Source organism: Balaenoptera physalus (genome assembly GCF_965194825.1).
Source record: "Balaenoptera physalus genome assembly, chromosome: 13".
Taxonomy (NCBI): Eukaryota; Metazoa; Chordata; class Mammalia; order Artiodactyla; family Balaenopteridae; genus Balaenoptera; species Balaenoptera physalus.
Window position 1 is genome coordinate 39,032,996 of NC_138892.1, and position 23,929 is coordinate 39,056,924.

Consider the following 23,929-nt stretch of genomic DNA (forward strand, 5'->3'; position numbering starts at 1 on the left):
ATAAAGCTCCTTCACTTTTAAAATGAATGAATATTTTAATACTAAATATTTACAAAATAATTACCTTGATTTCATATGTTGTTCCAGGATTAAGATTAGTAAGAAGAACTTCCAGACTGTCTGGCTTTGCTCTAACTTGTGTATACGCTGCTTGCATCCATGGACAAACTTCCTTATATTTTACAATGTAAGATATAATCCTTCCATTCGGATTAGGTGGTGTATTCCAAGACAGAAGAATCCCAGCAGATCCGACTCTTTCCCCTGCTAGGAAGACTGGAGGCCCTGGTTCTATTTTTTTTTTGAAAAAATTCATGTTGTTATAAGATCAAACAACTATTGTATTTTCACAATCATATGTAAGAAAAATATCTACAAATTGTAGACTTCTGAAGTTCCCAAAGACTAACAGTCTCCTAAGTGTAAGTTTATCCTCCCTAGAGCTTTGCTACCACAAGAAAAAAAAAAGATTAAATGCTTTGGGGAATACCAAAAATAGTCTTTTATAAGAATGTAAAAAACGGAATGCTACTAAATACTACATGCCAAATATACTTTTAATGCCAAATCATTTTTTAAAAAAATTTACTTGATGCAAGGCTTATACACAAACACTAAGAAAACAGGAACCAGTCTTACAAACTGAATAACTCTTTCAGAGCAACTATAGTGAGTTTATTTTCATGGCTTTGTATTATTTAAATGTTACCATTAACAGTGTTTCTGATCCATTTCACAAACAAGTATAGAAAAATTATCTTTGCTCTTTGAAAGTAATGGAAGATAACCAGTAGAACGCAGGTTCTAAACAGATCACTTTCTTAAGTTTCCATTTTGCTTTAATTACTAAACTGTCCTCATGCATACAGTGCACATATCGCCAATGTAAATATTTCCATCCAACAGATTTATAATGGTTCCAAATACTTTGTAAAAAAAAAAAAAAAAAAGGAAAACATATACTTACTTGTCACATTCGTTGTCACTGTTCTACTAACAGGTAAGCTGTATGTTGTAGCAGAAATGGAAGAGATGGTTACATCATACCGCGTACCAGGAACAGCATTAGAAACATCACCCTGGAACACCAAAAGCAAGTGATTGTGTTAAAATTCTGAAAAGCAAGAAAGTTAAAACCATAAATCTATCACAATCAATAAAATAAAGTAACACTTCACTACATAACTCTGCACTATTTAAGATATCACAATATGTTTCTTATCACTGTAAAATATAAATTTGTTATATCACATAACTATTTACCAAATAACAGATAACAAAAACTTAACAAAACATACTGCATTATCAAAGACTAAATCAGTATTTTATCTATCCTAGTTCATTGTCACAAGAAACAACTATTTAAGAGTCTTAAGAAAATTACGGTCCATTGCTTAGCCCTGGTATTTAAGGGTGTGTACAAAATACCTGTGTCTCTGAAGTTCCAATAAAAAGTAAAAGAAAAATCATAAGAAAATCCATCATTATTACATTTTTCAGGCAGTGGAATCACATTGATGGCTCTAGAGAGAAATGTTGCCTGCATTAATGATTTAAAGACAGATCCTCCTGGCAAGTGCACAATTAATGAGCGTGGATTACTCAATAGCTCTGCCCTTTCATTGTTAAACTATTCATGAACCCTTGGATCGCTGGCTGTAGGTTCAGGGTAGACTTAAAAAAAGAGACACAGACGTTACTAAGGTAACAGTCCACCAATGCTGAAACTTAAACTCATCAATTCGGCATCCGTGTTTTTGTCTTCATCTTATGCTTTTAAAAAGTCTCAAAGGAGTAAGTTTTCATGGTGGATGAGTTTCATAAAGAACTTTCCTATTTGGACCAAATATAAATACAAGTTAGTTTGGCAAGTACGATAATGAAAACCATACCTGATATTCTCCACCTCCAAGATCTTTGATAGTAACAAAGCCACTGTCAGGAACGAGACCCACGTGAAACCCGTCCACATGGCCGGAGGGTAGGCTCCAGAGCAGAGAAAAGGAATGTGCAGAAATGTTGAAGGCTTTAAGTTTCTCAGGTTTTTCCGGTTCTGATATTGAAAAACAGAGGTTTAAAATAGTTATTCTCCTACACCTTCAAAGAAAAAAGGAAAATCAATAGTCTAAGGGCCAGGTTTCAAAATAACCAAATTGTCAGAAAGCATCAGATCCTTTAGATTATCTCTAGCTCTATGTAGGTGTTAGGCGTGTATATCTTTAAAAATACCTAGTTTCTAAGCTTAATTATCAAAAATGATACATCAATTCATGTATCTATTTCTGGGATATTCCTTACCTACTGAAACCTTTTGGTTGACCAGACAGTTTTTTTTAAAGCTTATGCCCTAATTGAAAAACTGAATCATTTTAAAGATAAGTACAAACTACTATCCAATTACCTGGATATTTATCAAACAGAAATAAATATCCAAAAAATATCAAAATCTGCCAAAATTTCATATTGGAAATGGAAAAAAGATAGTTTTTAAACAGTAAGTAGTAAGTGTCCTAGCCATTTCAACCATATTTTTTCTACCTTTGCTTCCACTGTTTCCAAAGTTTTGTTTATGCTGCCTGTACCTACTTGAAGGGCGTTTTCTATGTAAAGTTCTTTGGATTGATTGCCAATGAGTCAGATTTGCACTCTTCTTATCTTTAGCGCTGATTCAAAACAATATACAGGGAGGGAGAGAGATTATGAAGCCAAGCATGCAAAAAACATCCTGATACAGATCCAATCTAACACTATTTCCAAAATAAAGTAGTCTGGAATTAGTCACTGAACTCCATTTATCATTTTAAACACTCCCGCCCCCCGCCACCAGAGATGATTTGGAAATCGATATATTAAAAAAAAATAAAGTGTACATTTCCTAACAAAACTGATAGGGCACATTGCATAAAATAGATATCTTAACAGGTCAGTTTCCTAGTATTTTTTGGGGGGGATATACTTTTAGAATGGTTTTCCTTATCTCCTTAGAAAAATTCCTTTAATGCTTATAATACAACTGTCTCCCTAGTGGCCAAAGCTAATATTGATCAATTAATTTTCACATGACATCCTCAAAGAGACAAACATTCTCTTGGCATCATCTCCAAGTAGTCCATGCAGTGAGCACTACAGTTTTATAATACCTCTTTAGAAATGCTGCAAACCTAAGGTGAAAGATCAGAGAAATACCCCGTTTGTGATGGGTAGAATTTCTTTGCTGTACATAGCTGCTGGCATTTTTCCTGGATGATTCTGCACACAGACCTATGTCTTCTGTATTTTCAGGCTTGAGAGAAAAGAGCTTGATTCTCCTCGCCAGCCCACTTTAAAATGCACAAAAGTCTAACATGACAGAAGTCCGACCACTACTCACACTTACTGGTTTATGTAAGGGCTGATACTATTTCTTCAAGAGTCCTAAAAAGTAACTAACATTTATGACGTCTTAGGCAAGAAACTAGAAAAAGAGCTGGGATGAGACTTTGGAAGAAAAATGAAGACAGAAGTGAAGGGCTGTTTACTGAGATGGTGGTGAGATAGGATGTAGTTTCCTAGACTGTGGCTTAAGATTACACACTGAAGAACCCTTGGCCAAGGATGAAGTGTGTCTCACCAAGAGGAGGAAGAATATATTTGTCTGGAAATTTGCCAATCTGATAAAAAGGGAAGGCCTGGAAACTTCAGGACAGTTTGGTAAAGACCTTTCAAAGCAGAGTGAATAGAAGCCCTGGAAATGGACAGAATTTAAAGTGACTGAGAAAACCAGCCTGGGTTGTGGGATCATTTAAGAAAGAAGAAGTCTGATGATAATGTAGGCCACAATAAACATTTTAGATTTTTTTCCCCTAAATGCAATGGAAAACATTGAAAAATTTTAAGCAGAAAAACAATCTGACTTTTTTTTTAATTTTAAAAGATTACTCTAGAACATGGACTATGAATTGGACAGAAGCAAAAGTGGCAGCACGAGGCCAATTAGTAGGATATTGCGGTAGTCTGAGCAGAGAGGAGGGAGGCTTGCCCTCAGGAGAAGGTAGTAGAGATGAAGTAATGCTTAAGTCCTTGTGAAAGAGTGTAGCTTCCTGAATATGAACTGGAAGATTCAATTAACTGAAACAGATTCCATAATAAGTACATGATTTACACTCCATGGAATTTAATCTCTCAAAAGGTAGGAAAATATGAAGCAAAAATATCACTCTCAATCTAATTGTTACTAACCAACAAAAATCAGATCATGAGGTGGATTTTGAGTTCTAAAAGAAAAAATATCACATAACGTTCAATTTAATTAGGGCTAGCGAGAGGAATTCTAGGCCTAGTCAGTTTTTTTAGACCAGAATTTTCCAAAAATTAATCCTAAGTACCCTAAATCCCTAGAATTGAATAGATGTCCTGTGATCAAACCATTTTGTTAAATAATTCCTTTTCTAAGTTAAACATCTTCTTTTATTTCAGGGTAACTCAGAGCCCTAAATAGGCTCAAGTATGAGTCTTGTGATTCACACTTAAGCAACACTGATAAAAATACAATGTAAGCCACATTAAACAAGTAAAAAGAAACGTAAAATTAATTTTAATAATATATTTTATCTAATACAACATATCAAAAACATCATTTCACACATAATCAATATGAAATTATTAATGAGATAATAATATCAGTTTTTTTTCATACTAAGTCTTTGAAATGCCATGTGTCTTTGGCACTTAGAGCACATCTGAATTTGGACTAGTCCTGTTTCAAGGCTCAACAGTCACGTGTTGCTAATCACTGTCTACTGGACAGTGCAGCTCTAAAGCATCTCTCAACTTTTCTCCTTGGCATTTCAGTGAATGTACTTCAACTGCATTTCGAGAAACTGAGAAAAAAAATGGAAGTATGATCCTATTATGTCTATACAGGAAAAGAGCTCAAAAGAGTTAAAAGGACCTCACATACAAAGTTCTGATACAAACTATGGTGGATTAACCTTTGAGACAGAGAGTAAGAAGAGACTCAAAATGGAAAAGCAAGCTTCTTAGGGAGTTCCTCAGTAGATTCTGATTCTTAAAAGAGTGTATACAAAATGAGACCAAAATGTTACATACTTCAGAATACCCACAAAAGAGTCAAACAAACCTATCAGAACAGTATCAAGGAAACAAAGCCTACAATGGACAGATATTTTAAAATAAAATATGAAGGCTTAGACGTCCCATCACCATTATTATTAACTTTTATTTATAATTCATATGTACCAACACTGTATATGATATGCTTTCAATATCACGTTTAAGACTTTTCATGATTTATCACAAGTTGGGCATAATATATGTTCTGACCGAGGAGATACCAGACATGTAGAATATTAAGAAGTAATTCATATCAAGTTTATGATACACTATGCACTGCACTAAGCTTTTTCACTCATTGTTTTATGTAACAGCTGTAACAAATCATAAGGAGACACTATGATTATTGTCATTTAAAAATGAGAAAACTGAGGAACAAAGAATTTAAGTAACTTCACCAAGGTCTCAAAGCAAATAGGTAAATAGTAGAGCCAGGATTTGGATCCAGGAGCAATAGCTTCAGAGCTCAAGGTTTAATCACCTTGATAACTTTGCGTCCCTCTAACCTTCACAAAGTGGCTTATGAATAATAGCACATCGAAAAATACTAAATGTATTAACATTTTAGAAAGGATTCAAGCATTAATAGGATGATCTATAATTTTTCTTTAAAGTCTAAGATTATTAGTTGAAGTGACCTCCAATTTAATTTTAGGGGACTCCATCCAAATATGTCCTATGTCAAGGCAACATTTATTTATCAAGTTCTTGTAGCTTCCTCACACTTTGGAAATGGGCTAGGTATAGTAAAATAAACATCCTCTAATAAGTCAGCATCATATTAGGTGCCACAAGTGTCTAAAAAAAACAATTTTTAGTAAGGCACTGGTCACAGGTCCTATAACTGGATAACTAGGTTCAAATCCTAGCTTTGCCACATAAATTAAGAATTTAGGCAAAACTCTTAACCTCTCTACTTCTCTCTGGCCTCATCAACCTGAAGATAATAATCCTCCTATCCCACACACTGTTGTGGGAATAAAATAAGTTAACACATGTAAAGTGCTTAGAAGAGTGGTTTGAACATAGCAAAATCTTAATAAATGCAAGCTATAATTAAAGCTATTGTTCATTCTGCTGTCTTTCACTATAAACCCTGGCCATCTCTTAGTAAAACCATGCATTACTGCTATTTCATTTCTTAGCTTTAGCTCCCTCCTCATATCCATTCAGTGCTCTGCCCAGCATCGCTCCATGATCACCACCCTCTCCTTTGTAAAAAGTAGGGCAGTAAAACCTCTTTCTGCTCCAGAGGTCCATCAGAAAACCTAGATTACCACCCTTTCCCATTTCCTCTTATCAGCTGACCTCCCAAATCACAGCTCTCCATTACCTACCTCTAATCTCTCAAAACCATCGGCTAAACCACATGATCCAACCAGAACATCAAGTTCCTGCTATTTCATAAAGTGCTCTCTTCTTTAATTAAAATGACCATTGATATTCGATATCTTCTATGAAACTTTCCTGATATTGGCATTACCTTGCTCACTTCTTCCTCTGATCAAAATCTAAGTGAGCGAATCCTGTCACTCACACTAACCACACTGTCTCCTTGACTTGTGCATAAGCAAAACATCTTATTTATCGCATCTTTTTTCAACCTTTGTTCAGTGGACTATTTGATTTTTCTATCCAACCATACAGATCAGTGCTTACCATACATCTGTTGTGATTTTTGCCAACTTTTGGCAATTTCTGGACTTCTGGGGATTTCTAGAAAAAAATTTGATTGTCACAATTAAGAGGATCCTACTGGTATCTAGTAGGTAGAAGTCAGGGATGCTGTTAAACATCCTAAAAAGTACAGATCCCCACAAGACGGAATCACCCAGCCCAAAATGTCAATAGTACTGAGGTTAAGAAACCTTGCCATAGACTAAAACTTCTACAGTGAGTCCAGTTTTAATGTGTTTGATTGTATACTTTACCTGCTGCAAAATCCTGAAGAAAAAGACATTCATCATTTAACGCACATGCTTTTTAAGAAATAAAGATGTGTCTTATACATTGATATATAATATAAAAATAAAGTGTAATAGAGTGTTTAAGAGCCATAAGGAATCTCAGAGATCATCGACTCTAAGTTTACTAAGTAACTTGCCCAATAGTACTCAGCTAGCAAGCGTCAAATCCAGGAGTAAAGTTGGTGTATGACTTCTAAACTCTGCTTGCTTTGCATTATCACATATATATATATCACATTTAGGAGAACAATAGTATGTAAGACACACAGAATAATGGCCTCCCAATATTTCCACATTCTAAACCCTGGAACCTGTGAAAATGTTACATTACATGGCAAAAGGGACTTTGCAGATGGAATTAAGATTATGAACCTTAAAACAGGGAGAGCAACCTAGATTATCCAGGCGGATCCAATCTAATCACAAGGCCCTTAAAAGAGAAGAGAAAGAGGAGTCTGAAGTAACGGGGAAAAAAGGAAAAAGAGAGTTGAATCATGAGAGCAAGAAAACCCTCCTTTGTTGTCTTTGAAGATAGAGGAAGAAGATCACAAGCCAAGGAATGAGACATTCTCTAGAAGGGGATCAGATCTCAGCTGATAGCCAGCAAGGAAATTGTGACCTCAGTCCTACAGCCACAAGGAACAGAATTCTGCAACGACCTGAATGATCAAAGAGCCTACAGAAAGGAACACAGCCCTCCCAATATCTTGATTTTAGCCTGATGGGAACCATGTCATATCAGACTTATGACCTACAGACTCTGACACAATCAATTTGTGTTATTTTAAGGCACAAAGCTTGTGGCAATTTGTTACAACACCAATAAGAAACTAATACAGTGTGACACCCACATAACAAATGTCTATAGACTGAGTTATCATCATATGTCTGCTTTGGGTTATCTGTCAGATCCATAGCCTTAAAGATCATTTAAGAGTAATCTCATTAGTTATTACTGCAATCTTGTTCTCTTTTGAAAAATTTTAAATATTAATAGGTTTCACAACTTCATTCGGATATAAAAGTGATGCTTTAAGTTATTCAGAATAGGATTTTGTTCTCTTCTCATATAAAAACAATAAAATCTTGCAATGTTGAATTGCTTACAGTTCCACAAATACACCATATCATTTACACCTCCATAATTTTGCACAGACTGTTCCCTCTCTCTGTGAGTCCTCCTTTCCACACCCCACATGCCCTCTAATCTGATTAGGAAACTCCTTATCCTTTTGCAGCCCCAGAGAGCCTTTTCCATCCATTCTATGAAGGTAATCATTCCCTTTTCTGTGCAACCACAATAAGACTTAAATACTTCCATCGCTTCACCTATTAATTTGACTTACACTATATGTATTTCCATGCTTGTATCCTTTATTACTCTCCACACACCCTAAGACTATGTTTTTTCATATGTATAGCACATAGTAGAATATCAAAGACAAAGAACAAGGTTTTAGGAGAATGGATGATCCCCAAATCAACCACCTAATTTCATTAGCTGGACCTCTCATCTGATGTGAAACTATGTATAGTATTAGCTACATTTATTGAGCACTGACTATGTGCCAGATACTATGTTATCCTATTTACATCTTACATATATTATCTCAAAAATTCTCAGAATATCCCAGTAAAATGAGTATTTTTACCCTCTGAAATATTCTATAGACTGTAAAATTTCAAATTTCAAAAAATGCATTGAAATTTTATCTTGAACAGTATAATATGCAATACAAATGTAAATTTTTTAAACATCAAAAAGAATTTGTATACCTGCAACAACTCTGATAAATGTGCCAGATCCTTCAACATTGCCGCTCACTCTATGTACTGTGATGTTATATGTTCTACCAGGAGTCAGATCTGTAACTGTGTGCTCAGTCATCATTTCCCAAATAAGATATTCTTTTGCAAATGTTCTGTTTGATATATAAATCTTGTAATGAGTGAAGTTAGTCTCTGTTGGATTCCACATTAAATTTGCAGAAGAAGTATTCACACCTTTCAACGTTAAGCCACATATCCTGGATGGTTCTATTGAAAAGGTAAATATATGTAAATAAAAAGCAAACATAAATAGTATAATTTAAACATATATGTAAAAAATAAAGCAAACATAAATAATATAATTTAAACATCTACATAATAATCCTTGAATTTATTCATGTACAATATAATGTCTTACATGTTCAGCTCTGCAAATAGAGAAATAGGCTATTATATATACAAGAGTTTTATTTTAAGTGACACATTAACATCCTCCCTAGTTCCCAAATATCTTTCCTTAATCAATCATGAATCACTTCCAATAGTCATTCCTTTAGAATTGTGCCTCCTGAGTGCTTGTAACCAGAAGTATCCTTATATGATACAGTTATAGGTTCATTAGCTACCACCTAGCACATAGCTAGATGTTGGTTGAAGATGAAACAGAATAAGTTAGAGAGGGTGTGAGGGCCAGAAGTAAGGGCGTTTTCAAATGTGGTTCTTTCAGCTACATCAAAGTTTTCAGCATGCCTATCTCCCTGCATTTTTAATCCATTCATCAGGTGAAGTAATATTGTTTCTTGCATTATCATTTGGTCTCCACCGAGAGGGGATCCTGTAAACATCATAAACTTTCACAAGACTTGTTGGTGACAAATACTATTACTCCACCCCACTCCAAAACATTATGAAACTGATTTACAATGAATTTACAACCATCAGGGAAGAAAAACTAGAAGTTCTCTGCTTATCAAACCCCCACCCCAATAGAAAATGAATTGCATTTATATCATTATGACATGGTATATATAATGTGTGTATGTGTATACATATATTCCATATGCGACATACATGATATGTATGTATATACATATATATACGTTTGCTTCAGATTAGAAAAAAAACTCTATGTAGTTCCCAATACATTTAGACAAAGACTTTTTTAAGTTCACATGTATCTTGAGAGTTCTCTTAATCATATTATGATCATCATCATTCCTTAATTATCAAGCTTTATGTTTAAAAATAGCTTTAATTATGCTGGGCCAAAACACTTTCAGTTCTTATAAAACTATAAAGCAAAAATTTTATTTATGATATTTCCTTACTTGTAGGCACTTTTTTCATTACAGATATGCTGTAATCTTTGCCTCTAACTGTCCTCACGTGGAACAGGTATTCCATACCCGGAGTCAAATTCTTTACTTTGGCTTTGTTGCTATAAACAATTACTTTAAATAGTTTTTCCTTTCTAGATGTCATACAATAGGATATCTACAGAAAGAGAGAGAGAAATTCATGTTTTTCATGATTTAAAAATGATTTGTCACGAACTCAATACCAGTCACATCATATAAATTAATACTGCAAGGCAGAATTTGTGATCTGTCCTATCTTCACCAAGAGGTAATTTGGAGCTAGTCGAGGCCGAAAAACTTAGTGAAGTTCACATAGTAATAAGTACAGTGGACTAACATAGTTTACATACTAAAAGACCAATGGTCTCCAAGTATTTCCGAATTTCATATATTTATGTATATATACACATGATTTATTTGTACATATGCATAATATAATAGATATGAATGGGACTTTACCTGTTGGTCACCTGAAAACAAAAACTGTTTTGTAAAATTTCAGGCATGCCCACTCCCCCAACTCCATATAAGCAGAAGACTAGAGGAAGTGAAAGCAGATATCACTGAAGTTCCTAGACTCTGACCTTGTGGAGAACACCAAGGCTTTCTCCTGGCTGCCTAAGCGATTGGAAAGAGGGTGCTTCTGCCCACAAACTGCACTCCAGCTAAATGAGGAAGGCCCCACGTGCATCACTATCATAAACGGAGGGGCCTGCTGGAGAGAATGACACATTCCAGGTGGAAGCAGACTTTTGGCTCATGTATCTGGTTGATCAGAGAAAAAGGAAATTGGGGAGAGCTGAGAAGCATTCTGCATACCCACCTTTGCCCTGACAAAGATGCCACAGTCTCCCATGGGTCAAGTATGACCAGAGAGAGTGATCAGGCTTGAACCATCTTACCAGTGCCCCACCCAAGAAGGCTGGCCCTTGTGCAAACACACCCAAGCAGCAAAAAGTAGTGGGATACAATGCCAGTGGAAAGAGCTGAGAGTAGTTGGAAAAGACTGAGCTAGAACTGGTCTGTCATTTCAAGGGTAGTGGGATAACCCCAGGCCCCTCCAGGGAACTCACATATATGCCTCAGGAGACAGCCAGTATTTGGAGGGCTGCTAAACAGATGTCACTGGAAGCCAACCAGTGTTAGTCAAGGGCATAGTTAAAAAAAAAAAAACAAAAAAAAAAACCAGCGAGAGAAAACAGCAAAAATAAACACCTGGAACAGAGGAGGCACTTTAATTTTTTGTTGAATGAATGAATGGTGTCACATTCCATCTTTCATTATAACCATCTTTCATTATAGCCAATTATTCATTAAAGCTTTGAGACTTGGCATTGCCTTTAGAAATTTTCAGTGAACTGATCTGATAGTTCCAATACCTTGGGGATTTTTTAAGTCAGTAAAAGCTACTTATAACAATCTTCACTCTTCTTTACTCCATATTTCATGTTGTAAAAGAAAAGATACATCTAAATGAAAGTAATCGCATTAATTTTATAATTTAAATTACACTATGCTTTAAAAAACACTTGTTATGTGGTAAGAGTCAGAGAAACAAATTTCCTAGGCAAACATGTTTATCACTGTCTTGTGGGAAGAGTGTTTTGTTACTGAAGGAAGATAATCATGAGGTCTAGAAGCATATCATTGCTTATTGATTTATAAGGTGTCACTGGCAATTACCTTGCTTGTCTGGCATATGGGAATATAGGAATAGTGAATAGAATGCTGAGAACTTCTGGTATGAAATGGTAGGGAAAAGTACCATGTAGCAGAGGAAGAATATAATCTTAATGATGTGCTAAATTCAGACATACAAAGAATCAATAGTAAGGCATTAATGAAGGGTTAAAAGAAAAAGAAATTGACTGCATTGATCTCATGATAAAATGATGTAAATTTTTAAAAATAAATTTGTAAAATAGAGATTTGTTTCCCCAACTATGTGGACTTCATACATCTAATAGAAATCAATTGAAGAAAACATAATTTGTGCTTTATTTCTACTTTTAAAGCATAGTTTGAAGACCTGGGATGATTAATTTTAAATGATTAGGAAAATGATCCCAATTGTGCAAGTACACTTTGCTAAGCAACCGGGATACTGTTGCTTAATTCATTAAAATTTAACAAATAATTTCATTGGTTGAGAAACACTAGAATAATCATTAGTGATATAATATAGTTAATAAACAATCTGAATCCGAAAGATTAACGTGATTTCTTAAAATAAGTTTTACTTAAGAAATACATAAATTACAGTCTCTGAAAAAAAAAGTGTTCATATAAAAATAGTAAAAACATAATTCTAGGGGTATATATTTTATCTGACAACAAATAAATTTATGGCCTCAGTTAACCCCCAGGAAAGATCATCTTTTTAGGCATTTGCCTTGAAATATAAGAATTAGGACAAACAGATAAGGGTAAAAAATGTGGATCTTTTACAATTAACATTTTAAGTGCCTAGAATTTTCTCTAGAGAATACCTACACTAAATACAGGAATGAATTAAATCATTCTAGAAAGGCTAGAATTTTTCATGAACCATTTATTATTCAAGATGCCCCTATCATTGAATGACATGTACGAATGACAGATAGAACTCTCTCCTGACTGTGAACTTGCTCGTGTAGAATATCCTCTCCTCTTTTCCATGAGTCTGAACACTACCTGTTCCTAAAAGTTCGCCTCAAGTTCTACCCTTTGCTGGTAACTATATTCAGTATTGATATCCTCCCTCCATAATCATCCCAATCATATATGAGAACACTGTTATGCAAATTTTTATTTATTTACCAAATACTGGGCTGGCCAAAAAGTTCGTTTCATAATATCTTATGGAAAAACTGGAAAGAACTTTTTGGCCAACCCAATATTTATCGAGCATCTATTACAGGGAAAGCATTATTATCGGTACTAGGTATTTTATGGTAAACAAGGCAGGTAAGGCTTCTGATTATAGGGAATTTACATTCTAGTGGTGACGCCAAACAGCAAGCTACTCAATATTAACAAATGAATGAGGTAACTCAACTACATCACAGAGTGAATAGAAAGAGTGATTCTATTTAGATTAGGTAATCAAGGAAGGAGAAGAGAATATAAAACAGAATGTTGCTCACCATTTAATTCTACAAGGATTAAGTCATTAGCCACTGCAGTTGCTGACTTACAGTACACCCTGAAAGGAATTTGGGATGTAAAACAGAATGAGGCACTCTGTGCTTTGGAAAAACAGGCCCCTCAGAAAGTTAAGATGTATATCTCAGGAAGAATTTTAATGAACCCAGATTCTTACATTTTCCCATACACAGAAAAGCATTAAAATCATTATCTGTGTCTTGTGACTAACAGTAACGTTTTACTGAGATGTATGCTTGACTACATGTATTTCCTAGCCCCAAATCATATACGTACTGGTTTCTCCCCTACCTCCGCAGAGCAGTCCCCTTGACCTACTTGAGAGGCTGTTTCCTAGGCTATAGTCCTCATTAAATTCCCTGAGTAAAACTGAAAGTCACAACTCTTACAATGTGCATTTTTCTTTTAGTTGACTAGATGATTCTTGAGTTGAGAACCCAATGATAGGAAAAGGTCGATCAAAACTGGCGGCAAGATATCCATGCAAAATGAATGTCAAGCACAAAAACCCTGCAATGGGGAAGTGCTTGCCATGCTAAAGGAACAGAAAAACAGCCCAATATGGTAGCAACATGGTAACCAAGCAGGCAGCATAATTAGATGAAGATCCAATCAAGTGAGCTCTTGGAGACCATGGCAAGGAGTTTAGACTTCATTTGAGGGCAATGGAAATCTAATGGAGGTTGTTAAACCAATGAGAGATACTATGTTTTTAACAGTGCTCTCTCACTCTCTCTCTGTTTCTCTCTCCCTCTTTCTGGCTGTTGTGTGTGCAAAGTAGATTATATGGAAATCAAGAATGGAAACAGAGAAACCAGTTAGGAGGTGAGAGGCTATCGTCTGTCACCTAGGCTGCTGGTCTCCATAAGAAATGAGAGTAACTAGGACAAGGGTGGTGTAGTGGAGATGAAGAGAATTGGACACATTAACGATCCATTTCAGAGGTAGAAGTGACAGAACCAGGTGATGGATTGAGGAATGAAGGAATGGGAAGAATCAAAGATAACTGAGCAAGTGATTTCAGGACAAGGTCCTTTCCTGAGATGGGAGAGATTGGGAGGAGCTGGGGTGGAGTCACAAAGGACAGGGAGAGCCTTGAGCCATGGTAAGGAATCTTTCAAGCACAAGAATGACATTTTGTTTACTTTTAAGAAAGAGCACTCTGATGGCTGTGTGGCAAGGGAGAGGGTAAGGAGGGATTCACATCAAAATTAACCTTCCTTCAACCTAAATGTCCATCCAGAGATGAAGAGATAAAGAAGATATGATACAGGTACACAATGGAACATTACTCAGCCATAAAAAAGAAAGAAATAATGCCATTTGCAGCAACATGGATGGACCTATTATATTAAGTGAAGTCAGAGAAAGACAAATATCATATGATATTGCTTATACGTGGAATCTAAAAAAATGATACAAATGAACTCATATACAAAACAGAAATAGGCCCACAGACATAGAAAGCAAATTTATGGTTACCAAAGGGGACAGGGTGGGGAGGAATAAATTAGGAGTTTGGGATTAACATATGCACACTACTATATATAAAATAGATAACCAACAGGGACCTATCATATAGCACAGGGAACTATACTCAATATTTTTTAATAACTTGTAAGGGAGAAGAATCTGAAAACAAATACATATATGTATGTATAACTGAATCACTTTGCTAAACACCTGAAACTACTGCAACACTGTAAATCAACCATACTTCAATTAAAAAATTAATTAATTTTTTAAAAATTTTAAAACACTAAGCTTCCTTGATTGTGAAATATGAACTGAGAAAACTAAAAAAAAGAAAACTACTAATTCATTCAGTCATCAAAATATTTACTGACTTCTGCTGTATGTCAGATACTGGTCTCAATAATGTAAAAAATGGTGACCAAAGCAGATAATAAAAGCCCTGTCCTCACAGAATTTGCATGCCAGAACACTTGCCAAACACATGATCTAACTGAATCCCCTAAACAATTCTACAGAATAACAATAATCTTCATTGACAGATGAGGAAACAGGACCAAAGAGGATCAAAATTTGCCCAAGGTCTCACAACAGAGGTGAAGTTAGGATTCAAAGCAAGGAATTCCAGGGCCTTAATCCTTCCATTGCACCATACTGCCTACCACACCTTATAAAATCACAGGAAACTGAACACAGGCATGTATATCAAAGTGGCATCAAGTTAGTGTTTTCATTTTCTTTGGATAAATATCCAGGAGAGAAATGGTAGATCATATATGGCAGTTCTATTTTTAATTTTTTGAGGAATTTCCATACTTTTCCATAGTGGTTGCACCAATTTACATCCCCACCAACAGTACACAAGGGTTCCCTTTTCTCCACATCCTCATCAACACCTGTTATTTGTTCTCTTTTTGATAGCCATTCTGACAAGTATGAGGTGGTACCTAACCGTGGTTTTGATTTGCATTTCCCTGATGATTAGTGATGCTAAGCATCTTTTCATGTGCCTTTTGGCCATCTGTACGTCTTCCTTGGAAAACTGCCTAAACAGGTCCTCTGTCCATGTTCTAAATGGATTGTTTGTTTTTTTGATATTGAGTTGTTTGAGTTATTAACATATTTTGGATATTAACCCCTTAGCAGATACATCATTTCAAATATCTTCTTCCATTCCATAGGTTGCCTTTCCATTTTGTTGATGGTTTCCTTTGCTGTGCAAAAACTTTTTAGTTTGGTGTGGTCCCATTTGTTTATTTTTGCTTTTGTTTTCCTTGCGTGAGGAGACAGATCCAAAAAAATATTGCTAAGACCAGTGTCAAAGGGTACACTATGTTTTTCTTCTGGAATTTTTATGGTTTCAGGTCTTACATTTAAGTCGTTAATCCATTGTGAGTTTTTCTTTGAATATAGTGTAAAAAAGTGGGCCAGTTTCACTCTTTAGCATGTAGCTGTCCAATTTTCCCAACACCATTTATTGAACAGACTGTTCCCCATTGTGTATTCTTGGCTCCTTTGCTGTAAAGTAATTGACCACATAAATGAGGGTTGGGTCTTTTATTTCTTTCCATTGATTTGTGTTACTTTTCGTGCCAGTACCATACAGTTTTGACTACTATAGCTTTGTAGTATAGTTTGAAATCAGAAAGCATACAACTTCCAACTTTTTCTTTCTTTCTTAATACTGTTTTGGCTATTCATGGTCTTTTGTGGTTCCATTTATGTGAAAAATGCCACTGGTATTTTGATAGGCATTGCACTGAATCTATAGATTGCTTTGGGTAGTATGAACATTTTAACAATATGAATTCTTATCCATGAAAATGATATATCCTTCCATTTATTTGTGTCATTTTCATTTTCTTTCATCAGTGTCTTACAGTTTTCAGCACACAAGTCTTTTGCCTCCTTGGTTAAATTTATTCCTCAGTATGTATTTTAATCTTTTTGATACAACTGTAAATAAAATTTTCTTAATTTCTCTTTCTGAGAGATCAGTACTAGTGTATAAAAATATCACAGATTTATGTATATTAATTTTGTATCCTGCAACTTTACTGAATTCATTGATTAATTCTAGTAGTTTTTTTGGTGGAATCATTAGGGTTTTCCATATATAATATCATGTCATCAGCAGATAGTGACAGTTTTACTTTTTTTCCAATCTGGATGCCTTTAATTTTGTTTATGTGTCCGATTTCTGCGGCTAGGACTTTCAATATTATGTTGAATAAAAGTGGTGAGAGTGGGCATCCTTGACTTGTTCCTGATCTTCGAGGAAATGCTTTCAGCTTTTCACTGTTGAGTATAATGTTAGCTGTGGGATTGTCAAATATGACCTTTATTATGTGAAGTTAAGTTCTCTCTATACGCACTTTGTTGAGAGTTTTTATCATAAATGGATGTTGAATTTTGTCAAATGCTTTTTCTGCATCTACTGAGATGATCATACGATTTTTATCCTTCATTTTGTTATTGTGATGTATCACACTGATTAATTTGTGGATGTTGAACCATCTTGCATCACTGGGATATACCCCACTTGATTATGGTGTATGATCCTTTTAATGTATTGTTCAATTCAGTTTGCTAATATTTTGTTGAGGATTTTTGCATCTCTGTTCATCAGTGACAATGGCCTGTAATTTTCTTTTCTTGTAGTGTCTTTATCTGATTTTGGTATCTGGGTAATGCTGGCCTCCTAAAGTGAGTTTGGAAGTATTCCTTCATCTCGAGTTTTTCTGGAATAGTTTGAAAAAAGTAGGTGTTAACTTTTCTTTAAGTGTTTGGTAGAATTCACCGTGAAGCAGTCTGGTTCAGGACTTTTGTTTGTTAGGAGTTTTCTTATTACTGACTCAATTTCATTACTCATAATCAGTCTGTTCATATTTTCTATTTCTTCCTGATTTGGTCTTAGAAGATTGTGTGTTTCTAGGAATTTATCCATTTCTTCTAGGTTATTCAATTTGTTGATATATAGTTGTTCATAGTAATCCCTTTGATCCTCTATTTCTGTGTGGTTGATTGTAACTCTCCTCTTTCTTTCACTTCTGATTTTATTTATTTGGCCCTCTCTCTTTTTTTTCTTGATGAATGTAACTAAAGGTTTATCAAGTTCCTTGATCTTTTCAGTGAACCAGTTCTTAGTATCACTGATATTTTCTATTGGTTTTTTAGTCTCTATTTCACTTATTTCTGCTCTGATCTTTATTATTTCCTTCCTTCTACTAACTTTGGGTTTTGTTCTTCTTTTTCTAGCTCCTTTAGATATGAAGTTAGATTGTTTGAGATTTTTCTTGTTTCCTGATGTAGGCCTGCATTGTTATAAACATTCCTCTTAAAACTGCTTTTACCGAGTCCCATAGATTTTGCAATGTTGTATTCCCATTATCATTTGTCTCCAGGTATTTTTAACTTTCCTCTTTGATTTTTTTCATTGACCCATTGGTTGTTTAGTAGCATGTTATTTAACATCCAGGTGTTTGTGTTTTTTTCCAGTTTTCATCTTGTAACTGGCTTCTAGTTGTGTACTGTTGTGGTCAGAAAAGATGCTTGATGTGATCTGGATCTTCTTAAATTTACTGACACTTGCCTTGTGGCCTAACATGTGATCTATCCTGGCAAATGTTCCTGTGTGAAAAGAATGTGTATTCTGTTCTTCTGGAGTAAAATGTTCTATACAGATTTATCTATTAAGTCCATCTGGTCTAATGTGTACTTAAAGGTCAATGTTCCCTTACTGATTTTCCATCTGGATGATCTATTCATTGATGTAAGTGGGGTGTTAAAGTCCCCTACTATTACTGTATTACTATCAATACCTCCTTTATGTCTGTCAATATTTATGTATTTAGGTGCTCCTATATTGGCTGCATAGGTATTTACAAATGTTATATTGTCTTCTGGGATTGATTCCTTGATCATTATGTAATGTCCTTATTTGCTCCATTTCAATCTTTGCTTTAAAGTCTATTATGTCTGATATAAGCATTGCTACACCAGATTTCTTTTCATTTTATTTGCATAGAATATCTTTTTCCATCTCCTTAATTTCAGTCTGTGTGTGTCTTTAGATCTGAAGTGAGTCTCTCGTGGGCAGTATATACTTGGATCTTGTTTTTTTTTTTAACCATTCAGCCACCCTTTGTTTTTTGATTGAAGCATTTAGTACATTTACATTTAAATTAATTATTGATAGGGATATACTTACTGCCATTTTAAAGATTGTTTTATTGTTGTTTTTGTAAATTATTTTTGGTTTCTTTCTTCTTGTCTTGTTCTCTTCCCTTGTGATTTCATGAATTTCTTTAGTGTTATGTTTGTATTGCTTTCTTTTCATTTTCTGTGTATCTGTTATAGATTTTCAGTTTGTGGTTAGCACAATGTTCATACATAACAACTTATGCATTTAACAGTCTATTTTAACTGGCTGAATGGATACAAAAACAAGACCCGTATATATGCCTTCTACAAGAGACCCACTTCAGACCTAGTGACACATACAGACTGAAAGTGAGGAATGGAAAAAGATATTCCATGCAAATGGAAATCAAAAGAAAGCGGGAGTAGCAATTCTCGTATCAGACAAAATAAACTTTAAAATAAAGACTATTACAAGAGACAAAGAAAGACACTACAAAATGATCAAGGGATCAATCCAAAAAGAAGATATAACAATTGTAAATATTTATGCACCCAACATAGGAGCACCTCAATACATAAGGCGAATGCTAACAGCCATAAAAGGGGAGATTGACAGTAACACACAAGAGTAGGGGACTTTTTAACACCCCACTTTTACAAATGGACAGATATCCAAAATGAAAATAAATAAGGAAACACAAGCTTTAAATGATACATTAAACAAGATGGACTTAATTGATATTTATAGGACATTCCAACCAAAAACAACAAAATACACTTTCTTCTCAAGTGCTCATGGAACACTCTCCAGGATAGATCATACCTTGGGTCACAAATCAAGCCTTGGTAAATTTAAGAAAACTGAAATCATATCAAGTATCTTTTCCAACCACAATGCTATGAGACTAGATATCAATTACAGGAAAAAAATCTGTAAAAAATACAAACACATGGAGGCTAAACAATACACCACTAAATAACCAAGAGATCACTGAAGAAATCAAAGAGGAAATAAAAAAATACCTAGAAACAAATGACAATGAAAACATGACAAACCAAAACCTATGGGATGCAGCAAAAGCAGTTCTAAGAGGGAAGTTTATAGCAATACAACCCTAACTCAAGAAACAAGAAACACCTCAAATAAACAACCTAACCTTACACCTAAAGCAATTAGAGAAAGAAGAACAAAAAAAAACCCAAAGTCAGCAGAAGGAAGGAAATCATAAAGATCAGATCAGAAATAAATGAAAAAGAAATGAAAGAAACAATAGCAAAGATCAATAAAACTAAAAGCTGGTTCTTTGAGAAGATAAACACAATTGATAAACCATAAGCCAGACTCATCAGGAAAAAAAAGGGAGAAGACTCAAATCAATAGAATTAGAGATGAAAAAGGAGAAGTAACAACTGACACTACAGAAATACAAAGGATCATGAAATATTAATACAAGCAACTATATGCCAATAAAATGAACAACCTGGAAGAAATGGACAAATACTTAGAAAAGCACCACCTTCTGAGACTGAACTAGGAAGAAATAGAAAATATAAACAGACCACACACAAGCACTGAAATTGAAACTGATTAAAAATCTTCCACCAAACAAAAGCCCAGGACCAGATGGCTTCACAGGTAAATTCTATCAAACATTTAGAGAAGAGCTAACACCTGTTCTTCTCAAACTCTTCCAAAATATTGCAGAGGGTGGAACACTCCCAAACTATTTCTATGAGGCCACCATCTGCCTGATACCAAAACCAGACAAAGCTGTCATAAAAACAGAAAACTACAGGTCAATATCACTGATGAACATAGATGCAAAAATCCCCAGCAAAATACTAGCAAACAGAATCCCACAGCACATTAAAAGGATCATACACCATGATCAAGTGGGGTTTATCCCAGGAATGCAAGTATTCTTCAATATATGCAAATGAATCAGTGTGATACACCATATTAACAAAATGAATGAGAAAAACCATATGATCATCTCAATAGATGCAGAAAAAGCTTTCTACAAAATTCAACACCCATTTATGATAAAAACCCTCTAGAAAGTAGGCAGAGAGGGAACTTACCTCAACATTATAAAGGCCATACATGACAAACCCACAGCCAACATCATTCTCAATGGTGAAAAACTGAAACCATTTCCACTAAAATCAGGAACAAGACAAGGTTGCTCCCTCTCACCACTGTTAATCAACAAAGTTTTGGAAGATTTAGCCACAGCAATCAGAGAAGAAAAAGAAATACAAGAAATCCAAATCGTAAAAGAAGAAATAAAACTGTCACTGTTTGCGAATGACATGACACTATACTTAGAGAATCCTAAAGATGCCATCAGAAAACTACTAGAGCTAATCAATGAATTTGGTAAAGTACCAGGATACAAAATTTAAATGCACAGATATCTCTTGCTTTCCTATACACTAATGATGAAAAATCTGAAAGAGAAATTAAGGAAACACTCCCATTTACCATGGCAACAAAAAGAATAAAATACCTAGGAATAAACCTACCTAAGGAGACAAAAGACCTGTATGCAGAAAACTATAAGACACTGATGAAAGAAATTAAAGATGATACAAACAGATGGAGAGATATACCATGATCTTGGATTGGAAGAATCAACGTTGTGAAAATGACTATACTACCCAAAGCAATCTACAGATTCAATGCAATCCCTATCAAACTACCACTGGCATTTTTCACAGAACTAGAACAAAAAATTTCACAATTTGTATGGAAACACAAAAGACCCCGAATAGCCAAAGCAATCTTGAGAACGAAAAATAGAGCTGGGGGAATCAGGCTCCCTGACTTCAGACTATATTACAAAGCTACAGTAATCAAGACAGTTTGGTACTGGCACAAAAACAGAAATATAGATCAATGGAACAGGATAGAAAGCCCAGAGATAAACCCACGCACATATGGTCACCTTATCTTTGATAAAGGAGGCAAGCATATACAGTGGAGAAAAGACAGCCTCTTCAATAAGTGGTGCTGGGAAAATTGGACAGGTACAAGTAAAAGTATGAAATTAGAACACTCCCTGACACCATACACAAAAATAAACTCAAAATGGATTAAAGACCTAAGTGTAAAGCCAGACACTATCAAACTCTTAGAGGAAAACATAGGCTGAACACTCTATGCCATAATCGCAGTAAGATCCTTTTTGACCCAGCTCCTAGAGAAATGGAAATAAAAACACAAATAAACAAATGGGACCTAATGAAACTTAAAAGCTTTTGCACAGCAAAGGAAACCATAAACAAGACCAAAAGACAACCATCAGAATGGGAGAAAATATTTGCAAATGAAGCAATTAACAAAGGATTAATCTCCAAAATTTACAAGCAGCTCATGCAGCTCAATATCAAAAAAACAAACAACTGAATCCAAAAATGGGCAGAAGACCTAAATAGACATTTCTCCAAAGAAGATATACAGATTGCCAACAACCACATGAAAGGATGCTCAACATCACTAATCATCTGAGAAATGCAAATCAAATCTACAATGAGGTATCACCTCACATCAGTCAGAATGGCAATCATCAAAAAATCTACAAACAATAAACCTGGACAGGGTGTGGAGAAAAGGCAACCCTCTTGCACCATTGGTGGGAATGTAAATTGGTACAGCCACTATGGAGAACAGTATGGAGGTTCCTGAAAAAACTAAAAATAGAACTACCATATGACCCAGCAATCCCACTACTGAACATATACCCTGAGAAAACCATAATTCAAAAAGAGTTGTGCACCACAATGTTCATTGCAGCTCTATTTACAACAGCCAGGAAATGGAAGCAACCTAAGTGTCCATGACAGATGAATGGATAAAGAAGATGTGGCACATATATGCAATGGTATATTACTCAGCCATAAAAAGAAACGAAATTGAGTTATTTGTACTGAGGTGGGTGGACCTAGAGTCTGTCCTACAGAGTGAAGTAAGTCAGAAAGAGAAAAACAAATACCATATGCTAACACATATATATGGAATCTAAAAAAAAAAAAAAGTGTTCTGAAGAACCTAGGGGCAGGACAGGAATAAAGACGCAGACATAGACAATGGACTTGAGGACATGGGGAGGGGGAAGGGTAAGCTGGGACGAAGTGAAAGAGTGGCATGGACTTATATATACACTACCAAATGTAAAATAGATAGCTAGTGGGAAGCAGCTGCATAGCACAGGGAGATCAGCTCGGTGCTTTGTGTCCACCTAGAGGGGTGGGATAGGGAGGAGATATGGGGATATATGTATACATATAGCTGATTCACTCTGTTATAAAGCAGCAACTAACACAACATTGTAAAGCAATTATACTCCAATAAAGATGTTAAAAAAAAAGTCTATTTTAAGTTGATGTTCACTTAAGTTTAGAGCAACCTAAAAGCACATTTTATTACCTCCCCCAACAAGCACTTTACGCTTTTGACGTAATTTTTTACATCTTTTTATTTTGTGTATTGCTTAACTAAGTATTTTAGATACATTTTACTTCTTTTGTCATTAAACCTTCATAGTAGCTTTTACAGGTGGATGATACACTACCTTTACTACACGTTTGCCTTTACCAGTGGAATTTTTTTTCATAATTTTCTTGTTTCTACTTATGGCCTTTTCTTTTATGTTTAAAGAACTCCATTTAACAATTCTTGTAAGGCTGCTTTAGTGGTGATGAATTTCTTTAGCTTTTGCTTGTCTGGGATAGTTTTTATCTCTCCTTAAATTCTGATTAATAACCTTGCTGAGTAAAGCATTCATGGTTGTAAGTTTTTTCCTTTCAGCACTTTGAATATATCATGCCAGTCCCTTTTGGCCTGTAAAGTTTCTGCTAAAAAAATCAGCTCAAAAGAGGGCTCCTTTGTACGTAACTACTTGTTTTCCACTTGCTGCTTTTAAATTTTTCTCTTTAACTTTTGACATTTTAATTATAATG

The 23,929-nt window shown here is 35.0% G+C and overlaps 1 protein-coding gene and 1 long non-coding RNA gene across 5 annotated transcripts in view; one reads left to right on the forward strand and one right to left on the reverse strand.

Annotated features, from left to right (window-relative positions):
- Positions 1–23,929, reverse strand: part of PTPRQ (protein tyrosine phosphatase receptor type Q) — a 285,457-nt gene that overhangs the window by 206,178 nt on the left and 55,350 nt on the right. For all 4 annotated transcript variants that reach the window (XM_082418813.1, XM_082418812.1, XM_082418810.1 and 1 more), the window contains exons 17-21: positions 10,178–10,343; positions 8,856–9,116; positions 1,893–2,053; positions 968–1,079; positions 65–291 (exon numbers count right to left, since the gene is read on the reverse strand). In XM_082418813.1, coding sequence (XP_082274939.1) covers positions 65–291; positions 968–1,079; positions 1,893–2,053; positions 8,856–9,116; positions 10,178–10,343 — 927 coding nt within the window. The remainder of the gene's footprint in view (positions 1–64; positions 292–967; positions 1,080–1,892; positions 2,054–8,855; positions 9,117–10,177; positions 10,344–23,929) is intronic.
- LOC309640469 overlaps positions 1–23,929 on the forward strand; it is a 183,425-nt gene that overhangs the window by 23,130 nt on the left and 136,366 nt on the right. The window lies entirely within an intron of this gene.